The sequence below is a fragment of the Pseudophryne corroboree genome, chromosome 9 (assembly GCF_028390025.1).
Source record: "Pseudophryne corroboree isolate aPseCor3 chromosome 9, aPseCor3.hap2, whole genome shotgun sequence".
In the NCBI taxonomy this organism is placed as follows: Eukaryota; Metazoa; Chordata; class Amphibia; order Anura; family Myobatrachidae; genus Pseudophryne; species Pseudophryne corroboree.
Window position 1 is genome coordinate 60,340,444 of NC_086452.1, and position 13,112 is coordinate 60,353,555.

The following is a 13,112-nucleotide window of genomic DNA, read 5'->3' on the forward strand; positions in this document are numbered from 1 at the left end:
TCAAGTGTCAAATCTTTTGACCAACGCTGTTTAACCCTTGCACAGCTACAGCTTCTTATTCAAAATGATGAAATCTGGTGTCTGTGCCCGCTTTACCACCATTTTCATGCCCAAATGCTTGTTGGTCAAGACAAACTGCAAGTGGGTGATATGTAAGTGACCACCCTGTGTGAGTTTCAAGTGTCAAATCTGTTGACCAACGCTGTTTAACCCTTGCACAACTACAGCTTCTTATTCAAAATTATGAAATCTGGTGTTTGTGCCCGCCTTGCCACCATTTTCATGCCCAAATGCTTGTTGGTCAAGGCAAATTGCAAGTGGGTGATATGTAAGTGACCACCCTGTGTGAATTTCAAGTATCAAATCTTTTGACCAACGCTGTTTAACCCTTGCACAGCTACAGCTTCTTATTCAAAATGATGAAATCTGGTGTCTGTGCCCGCTTTACCACCATTTTCATGCCCAAATGCTTGTTGGTCAAGACAAACTGCAAGTGGGTGATATGTAAGTGACCACCCTGTGTGAATTTCAAGTATCAAATCTTTTGACCAACGCTGTTTAACCCTTGCACAGCAACAGCTTCTTATTCAAAATGATGAAATCTGGTGTCTGTGCCCGCTTTACCACCATTTTCATGCCCAAATGCTTGTTGGTCAAGACAAACTGCAAGTGGGTGATATGTAAGTGACCACCCTGTGTGAGTTTCAAGTGTCAAATCTTTTGACCAACGCTGTTTAACCCTTGCACAGCTACAGCTTCTTATTCAAAATGATGAAATCTGGTGTCTGTGCCCGCTTTACCACCATTTTCATGCCCAAATGCTTGTTGGTCAAGACAAACTGCAAGTGGGTGATATGTAAGTGACCACCCTGTGTGAGTTTCAAGTGTCAAATCTTTTGACCAACGCTGTTTAACCCTTGCACAGCTACAGCTTCTTATTCAAAATGATGAAATCTGGTGTCTGTGCCCGCTTTACCACCATTTTCATGCCCAAATGCTTGTTGGTCAAGACAAACTGCAAGTGGGTGATATGTAAGTGACCACCCTGTGTGAGTTTCAAGTGTCAAATCTGTTGACCAACGCTGTTTAACCCTTGCACAACTACAGCTTCTTATTCAAAATGATGAAATCTGGTGTCTGTGCCCGCCTTGCCACCATTTTCATGCCCAAATGCTTGTTGGTCAAGGCAAATTGCAAGTGGGTGATATGTAAGTGACCACCCTGTGTGAATTTCAAGTATCAAATCTTTTGACCAACGCTGTTTAACCCTTGCACAGCTACAGCTTCTTATTCAAAATGATGAAATCTGGTGTCTGTGCCCGCTTTACCACCATTTTCATGCCCAAATGCTTGTTGGTCAAGACAAACTGCAAGTGGGTGATATGTAAGTGACCACCCTGTGTGAGTTTCAAGTGTCAAATCTTTTGAACAACGCTGTTTAACCCTTGCACAACTACAGCTTCTTATTCAAAATGATGAAATCTGGTGTCTGTGCCCACCTTGCCACCATTTTCATGCCCAAATGCTTGTTGGTCAAGGCAAATTGCAAGTGGGTGATATGTAAGTGACCACCCTGTGTGAATTTCAAGTGTCAAATCTTTTGACCAACGCTGTTTAACCCTTGCACAGCTACAGCTTCTTATTCAAAATGATGAAATCTGGTGTCTGTGCCCGCTTTACCACCATTTTCATGCCCAAATGCTTGTTGGTCAAGACAAACTGCAAGTGGGTGATATGTAAGTGACCACCCTGTGTGAGTTTCAAGTGTCAAATCTTTTGACCAACGCTGTTTAACCCTTGCACAGCTACAGCTTCTTATTCAAAATGATGAAATCTGGTGTCTGTGCCCGCTTTACCACCATTTTCATGCCCAAATGCTTGTTGGTCAAGACAAACTGCAAGTGGGTGATATGTAAGTGACCACCCTGTGTGAGTTTCAAGTGTCAAATCTTTTGACCAACGCTGTTTAACCCTTGCACAGCTACAGCTTCTTATTCAAAATGATGAAATCTGGTGTCTGTGCCCGCTTTACCACCATTTTCATGCCCAAATGCTTGTTGGTCAAGACAGACTGCAAGTGGGTGATATGTAAGTGACCACCCTGTGTGAGTTTCAAGTGTCAAATCTTTTGACCAACGCTGTTTAACCCTTGTACAGCTACAGCTTCTTATTCAAAATGATGAAATCTGGTGTCTGTGCCCGCTTTACCACCATTTTCATGCCCAAATGCTTGTTGGTCAAGACAAACTGCAAGTGGGTGATATGTAAGTGACCACCCTGTGTGAGTTTCAAGTGTCAAATCTTTTGACCAACGCTGTTTAACCCTTGCACAGCTACAGCTTCTTATTCAAAATGATGAAATCTGGTGTCTGTGCCCGCTTTACCACCATTTTCATGCCCAAATGCTTGTTGGTCAAGACAAACTGCAAGTGGGTGATATGTAAGTGACCACCCTGTGTGAGTTTCAAGTGTCAAATCTTTTGACCAACGCTGTTTAACCCTTGTACAGCTACAGCTTCTTATTCAAAATGATTAAATCTGGTGTCTGTGCCCGCTTTACCACCATTTTCATACCCAAATGCTTGTTGGTCAAGACAAACTGCAAGTGGGTGATATGTAAGTGACCACCCTGTGTGAGTTTCAAGTGTCAAATCTTTTGACCAACGCTGTTTAACCCTTGCACAGCTACAGCTTCTTATTCAAAATGATGAAATCTGGTGTCTGTGCCCGCTTTACCACCATTTTCATGCCTAAATCATTTTTGTTTATTGCAAAATGTCATGTAAATTGGTGTAAGGGACACTATTTGAAGTTTATGCAATGTTAACTTAGTGATCTATCCTTATTTAATTTATTTTAATATAATAATTTCTGAATAAGAAGCTGGAGCCGAATAAGAAGTGAATAAGAAGCTGGAGCCGAATAAGAAGTGAATAAGAAGCTGGCCGAATAAGAAGCTAACTTCAGCCTCGTGAGGGAATGTCAAATATTATCCTCACGCTGTCTGCAGGAACAGAACCTATGACTATGATACCCGTTGTCTGTAGATTGTTAACGTTTGCTCCCATTTATTACCACATTTTCATTGCAACTAGCCAACTAGTTGGTCTGGTGTACGGCCAGCTTATCATCCTGCATGGTCATTTATCGCCTGAGACAGCTCCTCTCCTGCAAACATGCATGCTGTCCAAATTCATATTCACGGAGACCGTTCCTTTTTTACTAGACATTCAGGTATGAACTTTTCCTCACTGAGCCAAATTAACTTCCCAAATGGTGACTACCTACCTAAGACACCTTATCATACTCACTGAGACAGTTCCTGTTATCCAAGGACATTCAGGTAATACATTTTACTCACTGAGCCAACATAACCTTCTGTATGGTCCCTAACTTCCAGGCAGCTTCAACTCTACCACATATGATATGCATGTTGTCCAATATCATACTGATATTGTTATTTTGTTATTGTTATTTATATATTGTTATTGCCTGTTCTTAAATTACCTATACAGACATGACCCATCTTACTCACTGAGCCAATTACTATTATACCGAACATACTTTTACTCACTGTGCCAGATTAGACTCAAGCATGGACACTTACTTCCAGGTAACTCACGCTCTACCAGGGCAGCAGCCCATTTCCCCCACTGCCATACTGCCCGGGCTCTTACTCACTGAGCAGTCACTCACCTTGCTCATATAAAGACTAAAGTACACACCGGGGTAACACCATAACAGAGTCCCTGCACATACCTGGAAGGGGTATATCTCGAACCCATAAGGTTGCAGCGCCCCCTGCAGCTGCCCCTGTATCTCCACGTGTGTGCCCATGTTACCTGGATGGCTGACCTCCCGCTATGGTAGAAGTCCCAGTTTTACACACTCGCCGCGATGCTGCATGGGAATTGTAGTACTGGACGGCGGGAGGGGGTGTGGCGTATAGACTAGTTCGGCGGTGGGAACTCTGGTAGTTGTAGTTCACGCGCTCGCTGTCTCCAGTTCCTGGTACTTGTGTGAGGACTACATCTCCCGGCATCCTTCGCGCTGTGGTTATCATACCTGCGCAAAGCTGGACGCTGATACCCGGGAGACGGTTTGAATAATCCGAGAAGAGGAGGTGTGTGGGGGGGAGAGAGAGTGGGAGAGTTGGGGGGTAGAGGAGAAGTAGCTTGGTCGGGAGAGAGAGAGAGAGTAAGGGAGTGAGTGGGGAGAGTTGATGGGTAGAGGAGATGGAGTTGGGTCGGTGTAAGAGAGTGAGTGGGAGAGTTGGGGGTATAGGAGAGGGAGTGAGTGGGGACAGTGGGAGAGTTGATGGGTAGAGGAGAGGGAGTTGGGTCAGGGAGAGAGACAGTGGGGTGGAGGAGAGATAGAGTGAGTGGTAGAGTTGATAGGTAGAGGAGAGGGAGTTGGGTCAGGGAGAGAGATAGTGGGGTGCAGGAGAGAGAGAGTGAGTGGGAGAGTTGATGGGTAGAGGAGAGAGAGTTGGGTCAGGGAGAGAGACAGTGGGGTGGAGGTGGGAGAGTTGATAGGTAGAGGAGAGGGAGTTGGGTCAGGGAGAGAGACAGTGGGGTGGAGGAGAGAGTGAGTGGGAGAGTTGATGGGTAGAGGAGAGGGAGTTGGGTCAGGGAGAGAGACAGTGGGGTGGAGGAGAGAGTGAGTGGGAGAGTTGATGGGTAGAGGAGAGGGAGTTGGGTCAGGGAGAGAGACAGTGGGGTGGAGGAGAGAGAGTGAGTGGGAGAGTTGATGGGTAGAGGAGAGGGAGTTGGGTCGGGGAGAGAGACACTGTGAGTGGGAGAGTTGATGGGTAGAGGAGCTACTCGGGAGGGAGAGAGCAGGGAGCTGGATCGGGATAAAAGAGAGTAAGTGGGGAAAGTTGATGGGTAGGGGAGAGAGAGAGAGAGACAGTGGGGTGGAGGAAATAGAGTGGGAGAGTCGGGGGTAGAGGAGAGGGAGCTTGGTTGGGGAGACAGTAAGATAGTGAGTGGGGACAGTTGATGGGTTGAGGAGAGGGAGTTGGGTCTGTGTGAGAGAGAGACAGTGGGGTGAAGGATAGAGAGTGAGTGGGAGATTTGGGGTAAAGGAGAGGGAGTGAGTGGGGACAGTTGGAGAGTTGATGGGTAGAGGAGAGGGAGCTGGGTCGGAGAGAGAGTAAGTGGGGACAGTGAGAAAGTTGATGGGGAGAGAGAGAGACAGTGGGTGGAGGAGAGTGAGTGAATGGGGGCAGTGGGAGAGTTGGGGGTAGAGGAGAGGGAGCTGGGTTGGTGTTAGAGAGACAGTGGGGTGGAGGAGTGAGTGGGAAAGTTGGGGGTAGAGGAGAGAGATCTGGGTTGGGGAGAGAGAGTGGGATGGATGAGGGAGTGAGTGGAGGAGTGAGAATGGGGGAAAAAGAGTGTGGTCAAGAAGAGAGAGGAGGAGAGTGCATAGGTGTGAGTGGGTGCCAGAAGGGGGTAAGGGGGATATGCACGTATCGATACAGGTTGCAGTCATGGAGACCCATGGTTGCCGTATGCATATAGATGACCTAGAATAAGCTGGGGGACGGCACTAGCTAGCACACAGTGATACTGCTGGCTGGTAGTGTCACTCTATGTGATTATTATTTTTTGTGTAAACACACCTGTATGTATTATAAGGTTAGGACCAAGGTTCAGGGATAATGGTGACAGGAAGACTCATTGTAAAGTCCTGTCATTATTATTATTATTATTATGTTACATGGTATTAATTATGATGCCTGGACCTGGATCCCGTGTGGAACACTAGACCTGTGAAGAAGAAGCATATAGTGGTATTATACGTTGCTTTCTGCCTTGTTTCATGCTCATATAACAAAGACCTATGATTCTCCGTCACATATACAGTCTGTTTTCTTCTTCAGAGATTCCCGTATCCTGTCGGTGAAGGACGGTCAGCGCCATGAACTGGGACAGTCAGCTGGACTCTATTCTGACTGCCACAGACGGCAACATGACAAAAATCAAGGTGTGAGATAGTGAGGACCACAGTGGTTATGTGCAGGTTCCAAGGCAGTTACTGATAAATACAAGTGACCACAAGTAAATGAATACATTTGTTATAAGCTGTGTTCTGCGAGGGAAGTAGTTATTGTTTGCACACTGGGCTTCCTGCTGGCAATTTTCTTTTTTCTTTTAAATGGCTTTCCTTGTCTTACATGAATATTTTCTCTGACGTCCTAGTGGATGCTGGGAACTCCGAAAGGACCATGGGGAATAGCGGCTCCGCAGGAGACTGGGCACAACTAAAGAAAGCTTTTAGGTCACCTGGTGTGCACTGGCTCCTCCCACTATGACCCTCCTCCAAGCCTCAGTTAGATTTTGTGCCCGGCCGAGGTTGGATGCACACTAGGGGCTCTCCTGAGCTTCTAGAAAGAAAGTATATAATTAGGTTTTTTTATTTTACAGTGAGACCTGCTGGCAACAGGCTCACTGCAGCGAGGGACTAAGGGGAGAAGAAGCGAACCTACCTGCTTGCAGCTAGCTTGGGCTTCTTAGGCTACTGGACACCATTAGCTCCAGAGGGATCGACCGCATGGAACTGGCCTTGGTGTTCGGTCCCGGAGCCGCGCCGCCGTCCCCCTTACAGAGCCAGAAGCAAGAAGAGGTCCGGAAAATCGGCGGCAGAAGACATCAGTCTTCACCAAGGTAGCGCACAGCACTGCAGCTGTGCGCCATTGCTCCTCATGCACACTTCACACTCCGGTCACTGAGGGTGCAGGGCGGTTGGGGGCGCCCTGAGCAGCAATAAAAACACCTTGGCTGGCATATATATCACAATATATAGCCCCAGAGGCTATATATGTGATAAATACCCCTGCCAGAATCCATAAAAATGCGGGAGAAAAGTCAGCGAAAAAGGGGCGGAGCTATCTCAGCACACTGGCGCCATTTTCTCTTCACAGTACAGCTGGAAGACAGCTCCCCAGGCTCTCCCCTGTAGTTTTCAGGCTCAAAGGGTTAAAAAGAGAGGGGGGGCACTAAATTTAGGCGCAATATTGTATATACAAGCAGCTATTGGGAAAAATTCACTCAATATAGTGTTAATCCCTAAATTATATAGCGCTCTGGTGTGTGCTGGCATACTCTCTCTCTGTCTCCCCAAAGGGCTGTGTGGGGTCCTGTCCTCAGTCAGAGCATTCCCTGTGTGTGTGCGGTGTGTCGGTACGGCTGTGTCGACACGTTTGATGAGGAGGCTTATGTGATGGCAGAGCAGATGCCGATAAATGTGATGTCGCCCCCTGGGAGCCGACACCAGAGTGGATGGATAGGTGGAAGGTATAAACCGACAGTGTCAACTCCTTACAATAAAAGGCTGGATGACGTAACAGCTATGGGACAGCCGGCTTCTCAGCCCGCGCCTGCCCAGGCGTCTCAAAGGCCATCAGGGGCTCAAAAACGCCCGCTCCCTCAGATGGCAGACACAGATGTCGACATGGAGTCTGACTCCAGTGTCGACGAGGTTGAGACATATACACAATCCACTAGGAACATCCGTTACATGATCCCGGCAAATAAAAAAATGTGTTACGCATTTCTGACATTAACCCAAGTACCACTAAAAAAGGGTTTTATGTTTGGGGAGAAAAAGCAGGCAGTGTTTTGTTCCCCCATCAAATGAGTGAATGAAGTGTGAAAAAGCGTGGGTTCCCCCGATAAGAAACTGGTAATTTCTAAAAAGTTACTGATGGCGTACCCTTTCCCGCCAGAGGATAAGTTACGCTGGGAGATATCCCCTAGGGTGGATAAGGCGCTCACACGTTTGTCAAAAAAGGTGGCACTGCCGTCTTAGGATACGGCCACTTGAAGGTACCTGCTGATAAAAAGCAGGAGGCTATCCTGAAGTCTGTATTTACACACTCGGGTACTAGACTAAGACCTGCAGATAGTGCTGCTGCAGCGTGGTCTGTAACCCTGTCAAACAGGGATACTAGTTTGCGAACATAAGACGTCGTCTTATATATGAGGGATGCACAGAGGGATATTTTGCCGGCTGGCATCCAGAATTAATGCAATGTCCATTCGGTCAGGAGGTTATTAGAGACCCGACACTGGACAGGTGATGCTGACTTTAAAAGGCACATAGAGCCTTATAAGGGTGAGGAATTGTTTGGGGATGGTCTCTGGGACCTCTTATCCACAGCAACAGCTGGGAAGAAAAATTTTTACCTCAGGTTTCCTCACAGCCTCAGAAAGCACTGTATTATCAGGTACAGTCCTTTCGGCTTCAGAAATGCAAGCGTGTAAAACGAGGGAAGAGGGAAAAAGCTGCACCAGTCAGCCAGTTCCCAGAATCAAAATTCTTCCCCCGCTTCCTCTGAGTCCACCGCATGACGCGGGGGCTCCACAGGCGTAGCCAGGTACGGTGGGGGGCCGCCTCAAAAATTTCAGCGATCAGTGGGCTCGCTCACAGGTGGATCCCTAGATCCTTCAAGTAGTATTTCAGGGGTGCAAGCTGGAATTCGAGGCGTCTCCCCCCCGCCGTTTCCTCAAATCTGCCTTGCCGACAACTCCCTCAGGCAGGGAGACTGTGCTAAAGGCAATTCACAAGCTGTATTCCCAGCAGGTGATAGTCAAGGTGCCCCTACTTCAACAAGGACGAGGTTACTATTCCACACTGTTTGTGGTACCGAAACCGGACGGTTCGGTGAGACCCATTTTATATTTGAAATCCTTGAACACATACATAAAAAAATTCAAGTTCAAGATGGAATCGCTCAGGGCGATTATTGCAAGCCTGGAGGAGGGGGATTACATGGTATCCCTGGACATCAAGGAGGCTTACCTACATGTCCCCATTTACCATCCTCACCAGGAGTACCTCAGATTTGTGGTACAGGATTGCCATTACCAATTCCAAACACTGCCGTTTGGACTGTCCACGGCACCGAGGGTCTTTACCAAGGTAATGGCAGAAATGATTATACTCCTTCGAGAAAGGAAGTTTTAATTATCCCGTACTTGGACGATCTCCTTATAAAGGCGAGGTCCAAGGAGCAGTTGTTGGTCGGAGTAGCACTATCTCGGGAAGTGCTACAACAGCACGGATGGATTCTATACATTCCAAAGTCACAGCTGGTTCCTACCACACGCCTACTGTTCCTGGGGATGGTTCTGGACACAGAACAGAAAAAAGTGTTTCTCCCGCAGGAGAAAGCCAAGGAGCTGTCATCTCTAGTCAGAGACCTCCTGAAACCAAAACAGGTATCGGTGCATCACTGCACACGAGTCCTGGGAAAAATGGTAGCTTCTTACGAAGCAAAATTCCATTCGGCAGGTTCCATGCAAGAACCTTTCAGTGGGACCTCTTGGACAAGTGGTCGGGATCGCATCTTCAGATGCATCAGCTGATAACCCTGTCTCCAAGGACCAGGGTATCTCTACTGTGGTGGCTGCAGAGTGCTCATCTTCAAGAGGGCCTGGTAACCACGGATGCCAGCCTTCGAGGCTGGGGGGCAGTCACACAGGGAAGAAATTTCCAAGGACTTTGGTCAAGTCAGGAGTCGTCCCTACACATAAATATTCTGGAACTGAGGGCCATTTACAATGCCCTAAGTCTGGCAAGGCCTCTGCTTCAAAACCAGCCGGTACTGATCCAATCAGACAACATCACGGCAGTCGTCCATGTAAACCGACAGGGCGGCACAAGAAGCAGGATGGTGATGGCAGAAGCCACAAGGATTCTCCGATGGGCGGAAAATCACGTCTTAACACTGTCAGCAGTGTTCATTCCGGGAGTGGACAACTGGGAAGCAGACTTCCTCAGCGGACACGACCTACACCCGGGAGAGTGGGGACTTCATCCAGAAGTCTTCCAACTGTTGGTAAACCGTTGGGAAAGGCCACAGGTGGACATGATGGCGTCCCGCCTAAACAAAAAACTAGAGAGATATTGCGCCAGGTCAAGGGACCCTCAGGCGATAGCTGTGGACGCTCTAGTGACACCGTGGGTGTACCAGTCAGTTTATGTGTTCCCTCCTCTGCCTCTCATACCAAGGGTACTGAAGAAAACGAGGAGTAAGAACAATACTCGTGGTTCCGGATTGGCCAAGACGAGCGTGGTACCCGGTACTTCAAGAGATGATCTCAGAGGACCCATGGCCTCTGCCGCTCAGACAGGACCTGCTGCAGCAGGGGCCCTGTCTGTTCCAAGACTTACCGCGGCTGCGTTTGACGGCATGGCGGTTGAACGCCGGATCCTGAAGGAAAAGGGCATTCCGGAGGAAGTCATTCCTACGCTGATTAAAGCCAGGAAAGATGTAACTGCAAAGCATTATCACCGCATATGGCGGATGTATGTTGCTTGGTGTGAGGCCAAAAAGGCCCCAACAGAGGAATTTCAACTGGGTCGATTTCTGCATTTCCTACAAGCAGGAGTGACTATGGGCCTGAAATTAGGCTCCATTAAGGTACAGATCTCGGCTCTGTCGATTTTCTTCCAGAAAGAACTAGCTTCACTACCTGAAGTTCAGACGTTTGTTAAGGGAGTGCTGCATATTCAGCCCCTTTTGTGCCTCCAGTGGCACCTTGGGATCTCAACGTGGTGTTGAGTTTCTTAAAATCACATTGGTTTGAGCCACTTAAAACCGTGGATCTAAAATATCTCACGTGGAAAGTGGTCATGTTATTGGCCTTGGCTTCAGCCAGGCGTGTGTCAGAATTGGCGGCTTTGTCATGTAAAAGCCCTTATCTGATTTTCCATATGGATAGGGCAGAATTGAGGACTCGTCCCCAGTTTCTCCCTAAGGTGGTATCAGCTTTTCACTTGAACCAACCTATTGTGGTGCCTGCGGCTACTAGGGACTTGGAGGATTCCAAGTTACTGGACGTAGTCAGGGCCTTGAAAATGTATGTTTCCAGGACGGCTAGAGTCAGGAAAACTGACTCGCTATTTATCCTGTATGCACCCAACAAGCTGGGTGCTCCTGCTTCTAAGCAGACTATTGCTCGCTGGATTTGTAGCACAATTCAGCTGGCGCATTCTGCGGCTGGACTGCCGCATCCTAAATCAGTAAAAGCCCATTCCACAAGGAAGGTGGGCTCATCTTGGGCGGCTGCCCGAGGGGTCTCGGCTCTACAACTTTGCCGAGCTGCTACTTGGTCAGGGGCAAACACGTTTGCAAAATTCTACAAATTTGATACCCTGGCTGAGGAGGACCTTGAGTTCTCTCATTCGGTGCTGCAGAGTCATCCGCACTCTCCCGCCCGTTTGGGAGCTTTGGTATAATCCCCATGGTCCTTTCGGAGTCCCCAGCATCCACTAGGACGTCAGAGAAAATAAGATTTTACTCACCGGTAAATCTATTTCTCGTAGTCCGTAGTGGATGCTGGGCGCCCGTCCCAAGTGCGGATTGTCTGCAATACTTGTATATAGTTATTGCCTAACTAAAGGGTTATTGTTGAGCCATCTGTTGAGAGGCTCAGTTGTTTTCATACTGTTAAACTGGGTATGGTATCACGAGTTATACGGTGTGATTGGTGTGGCTGGTAAGAGTCTTACCCGGGATTCAAAATCCTTCCTTATTATGTCAGCTCGTCCGGGCACAGTGTCCTAACTGAGGCTTGGAGGAGGGTCATAGTGGGAGGAGCCAGTGCACACCAGGTGACCTAAAAGCTTTCTTTAGTTGTGCCCAGTCTCCTGCGGAGCCGCTATTCCCCATGGTCCTTTCGGAGTTCCCAGCATCCACTACGGACTACGAGAAATAGATTTACCGGTGAGTAAAATCTTATTATCTCTGGCTATTCTGATTCTTGTCTTGTAGGAGAGACTGTACAGCCGAGGGGAGATCTCCAAAGGTAACTCTTCTTTGCTAATTATGCTGGATAGTCTATTTACACGTATAGCTATAGAATCACAGGGAAGGAGCCATAGTAGTCTAGGGATTAAAGTCTCCGGAATAGTTTTAATCAAGTATGGAACACTCTGAATATTTTCCCTGAAGTATCCCAAATATGGCTCTCTAGGAACAATTACCAGGGTCACAAGCTCCCACCTCTGTGTAGTATGTAAAAACATACCAAAAAATAACTCGTATATTTCTCTGACGTCCTAGTGGATGCTGGGGACTCCGAAAGGACCATGGGGAATAGCGGCTCCGCAGGAGACTGGGCACAAAGTAAAAGCTTTAGGACTAGCTGGTGTGCACTGGCTCCTCCCCCTATGACCCTCCTCCAAGCCTCAGTTAAGATTTTGTGCCCGAACGAGAAGGGTGCAATCTAGGTGGCTCTCCTGAGCTGCTTAGAGTAAAAGTTTAAATAGGTTTTTTATTTTCAGTGAGACCTGCTGGCAACAGGCTCACTGCATCGAGGGACTAAGGGGAGAAGAAGCGAACTCACCTGCGTGCAGAGTGGATTGGGCTTCTTAGGCTACTGGACATTAGCTCCAGAGGGACGATCACAGGCCCAGCCATGGATGGGTCCCGGAGGCCCCCTTACAGATGCTGAAGCAAGAAGAGGTCCATAAATCGGCGGCAGAAGACTTTCCTGTCTTCATAAGGTAGCGCACAGCACTGCAGCTGTGCGCCATTGCTCTCAGCACACTTCACACTTCGGTCACTGAGGGTGCAGGACGCTGGGGGGGGGCGCCCTGGGAAGCAATGAATTTACCTTATTTGGCAAAAAATACATCACATATAGCTCCTGGGCTATATGGATGTATTTAACCCCTGCCAGTTTTCCAGAAAAAAGCGGGAGAAGAGCCCGCCGTGAAGGGGGCGGGGCCTATCTCCTCGGCACACAGCGCCATTTTTCCCACACAGCTCCGCTGGTAGGAAGGCTCCCAGAATCTCCCCTGCATCCTGCAACTACAGAAACAGGGTAAAAAAGAGAGGGGGGCACTTATTTGGCAAAATAACAGATATAAGCAGCTATAAGGGATAGACACTTATTGTAAGGTTGTCCCTATACATATATAGCGCTCTGGTGTGTGCTGGCAAACTCTCCCTCTGTCTCCCCAAGGGGCTAAGTGGGTCCTGTCCTCTATCAGAGCATTCCCTGTGTGTGTGCTGGGTGTCGGTACGTGTGTGTCGACATGTATGAGGAGGAAAATGATGTGGAGGCGGAGCAATTGCCTATAATGGTGATGTCACCCCC

At 48.1% G+C, this 13,112-nt stretch overlaps 2 protein-coding genes across 8 annotated transcripts in view; one reads left to right on the plus strand and one right to left on the minus strand.

Moving 5' to 3' along the window:
- The window catches only part of MMACHC (metabolism of cobalamin associated C), a 49,700-nt gene extending 45,825 nt beyond the window's left edge, over window positions 1-3,875 (minus strand). The window contains exon 1 of one of the 2 annotated variants that reach the window (XM_063939409.1): window positions 3,760-3,875. In XM_063939409.1, coding sequence (XP_063795479.1) covers window positions 3,760-3,837 — 78 coding nt within the window. In that variant the 5' untranslated portion in view covers window positions 3,838-3,875. Of the gene's footprint in view, window positions 1-3,696; window positions 3,737-3,759 lie in introns of those variants that run through there. The other variant, XM_063939410.1, reaches the window with a different exon arrangement.
- An 88-nt stretch (window positions 3,876-3,963) lies between these two features.
- The window catches only part of LOC134957458 (uncharacterized), a 72,232-nt gene continuing 63,083 nt past the window's right edge, over window positions 3,964-13,112 (plus strand). Inside the window, exons 1-3 of one of the 6 annotated variants that reach the window (XM_063939404.1) lie at window positions 3,964-4,123; window positions 5,885-5,988; window positions 11,783-11,816. In XM_063939404.1, coding sequence (XP_063795474.1) covers window positions 5,923-5,988; window positions 11,783-11,816 — 100 coding nt within the window. In that variant the 5' untranslated portion in view covers window positions 3,964-4,123; window positions 5,885-5,922. Of the gene's footprint in view, window positions 4,124-4,789; window positions 4,866-5,420; window positions 5,795-5,867; window positions 5,989-11,782; window positions 11,817-13,112 lie in introns of those variants that run through there. The other 5 variants (XM_063939407.1, XM_063939406.1, XM_063939405.1 and 2 more) reach the window with 5 other exon arrangements.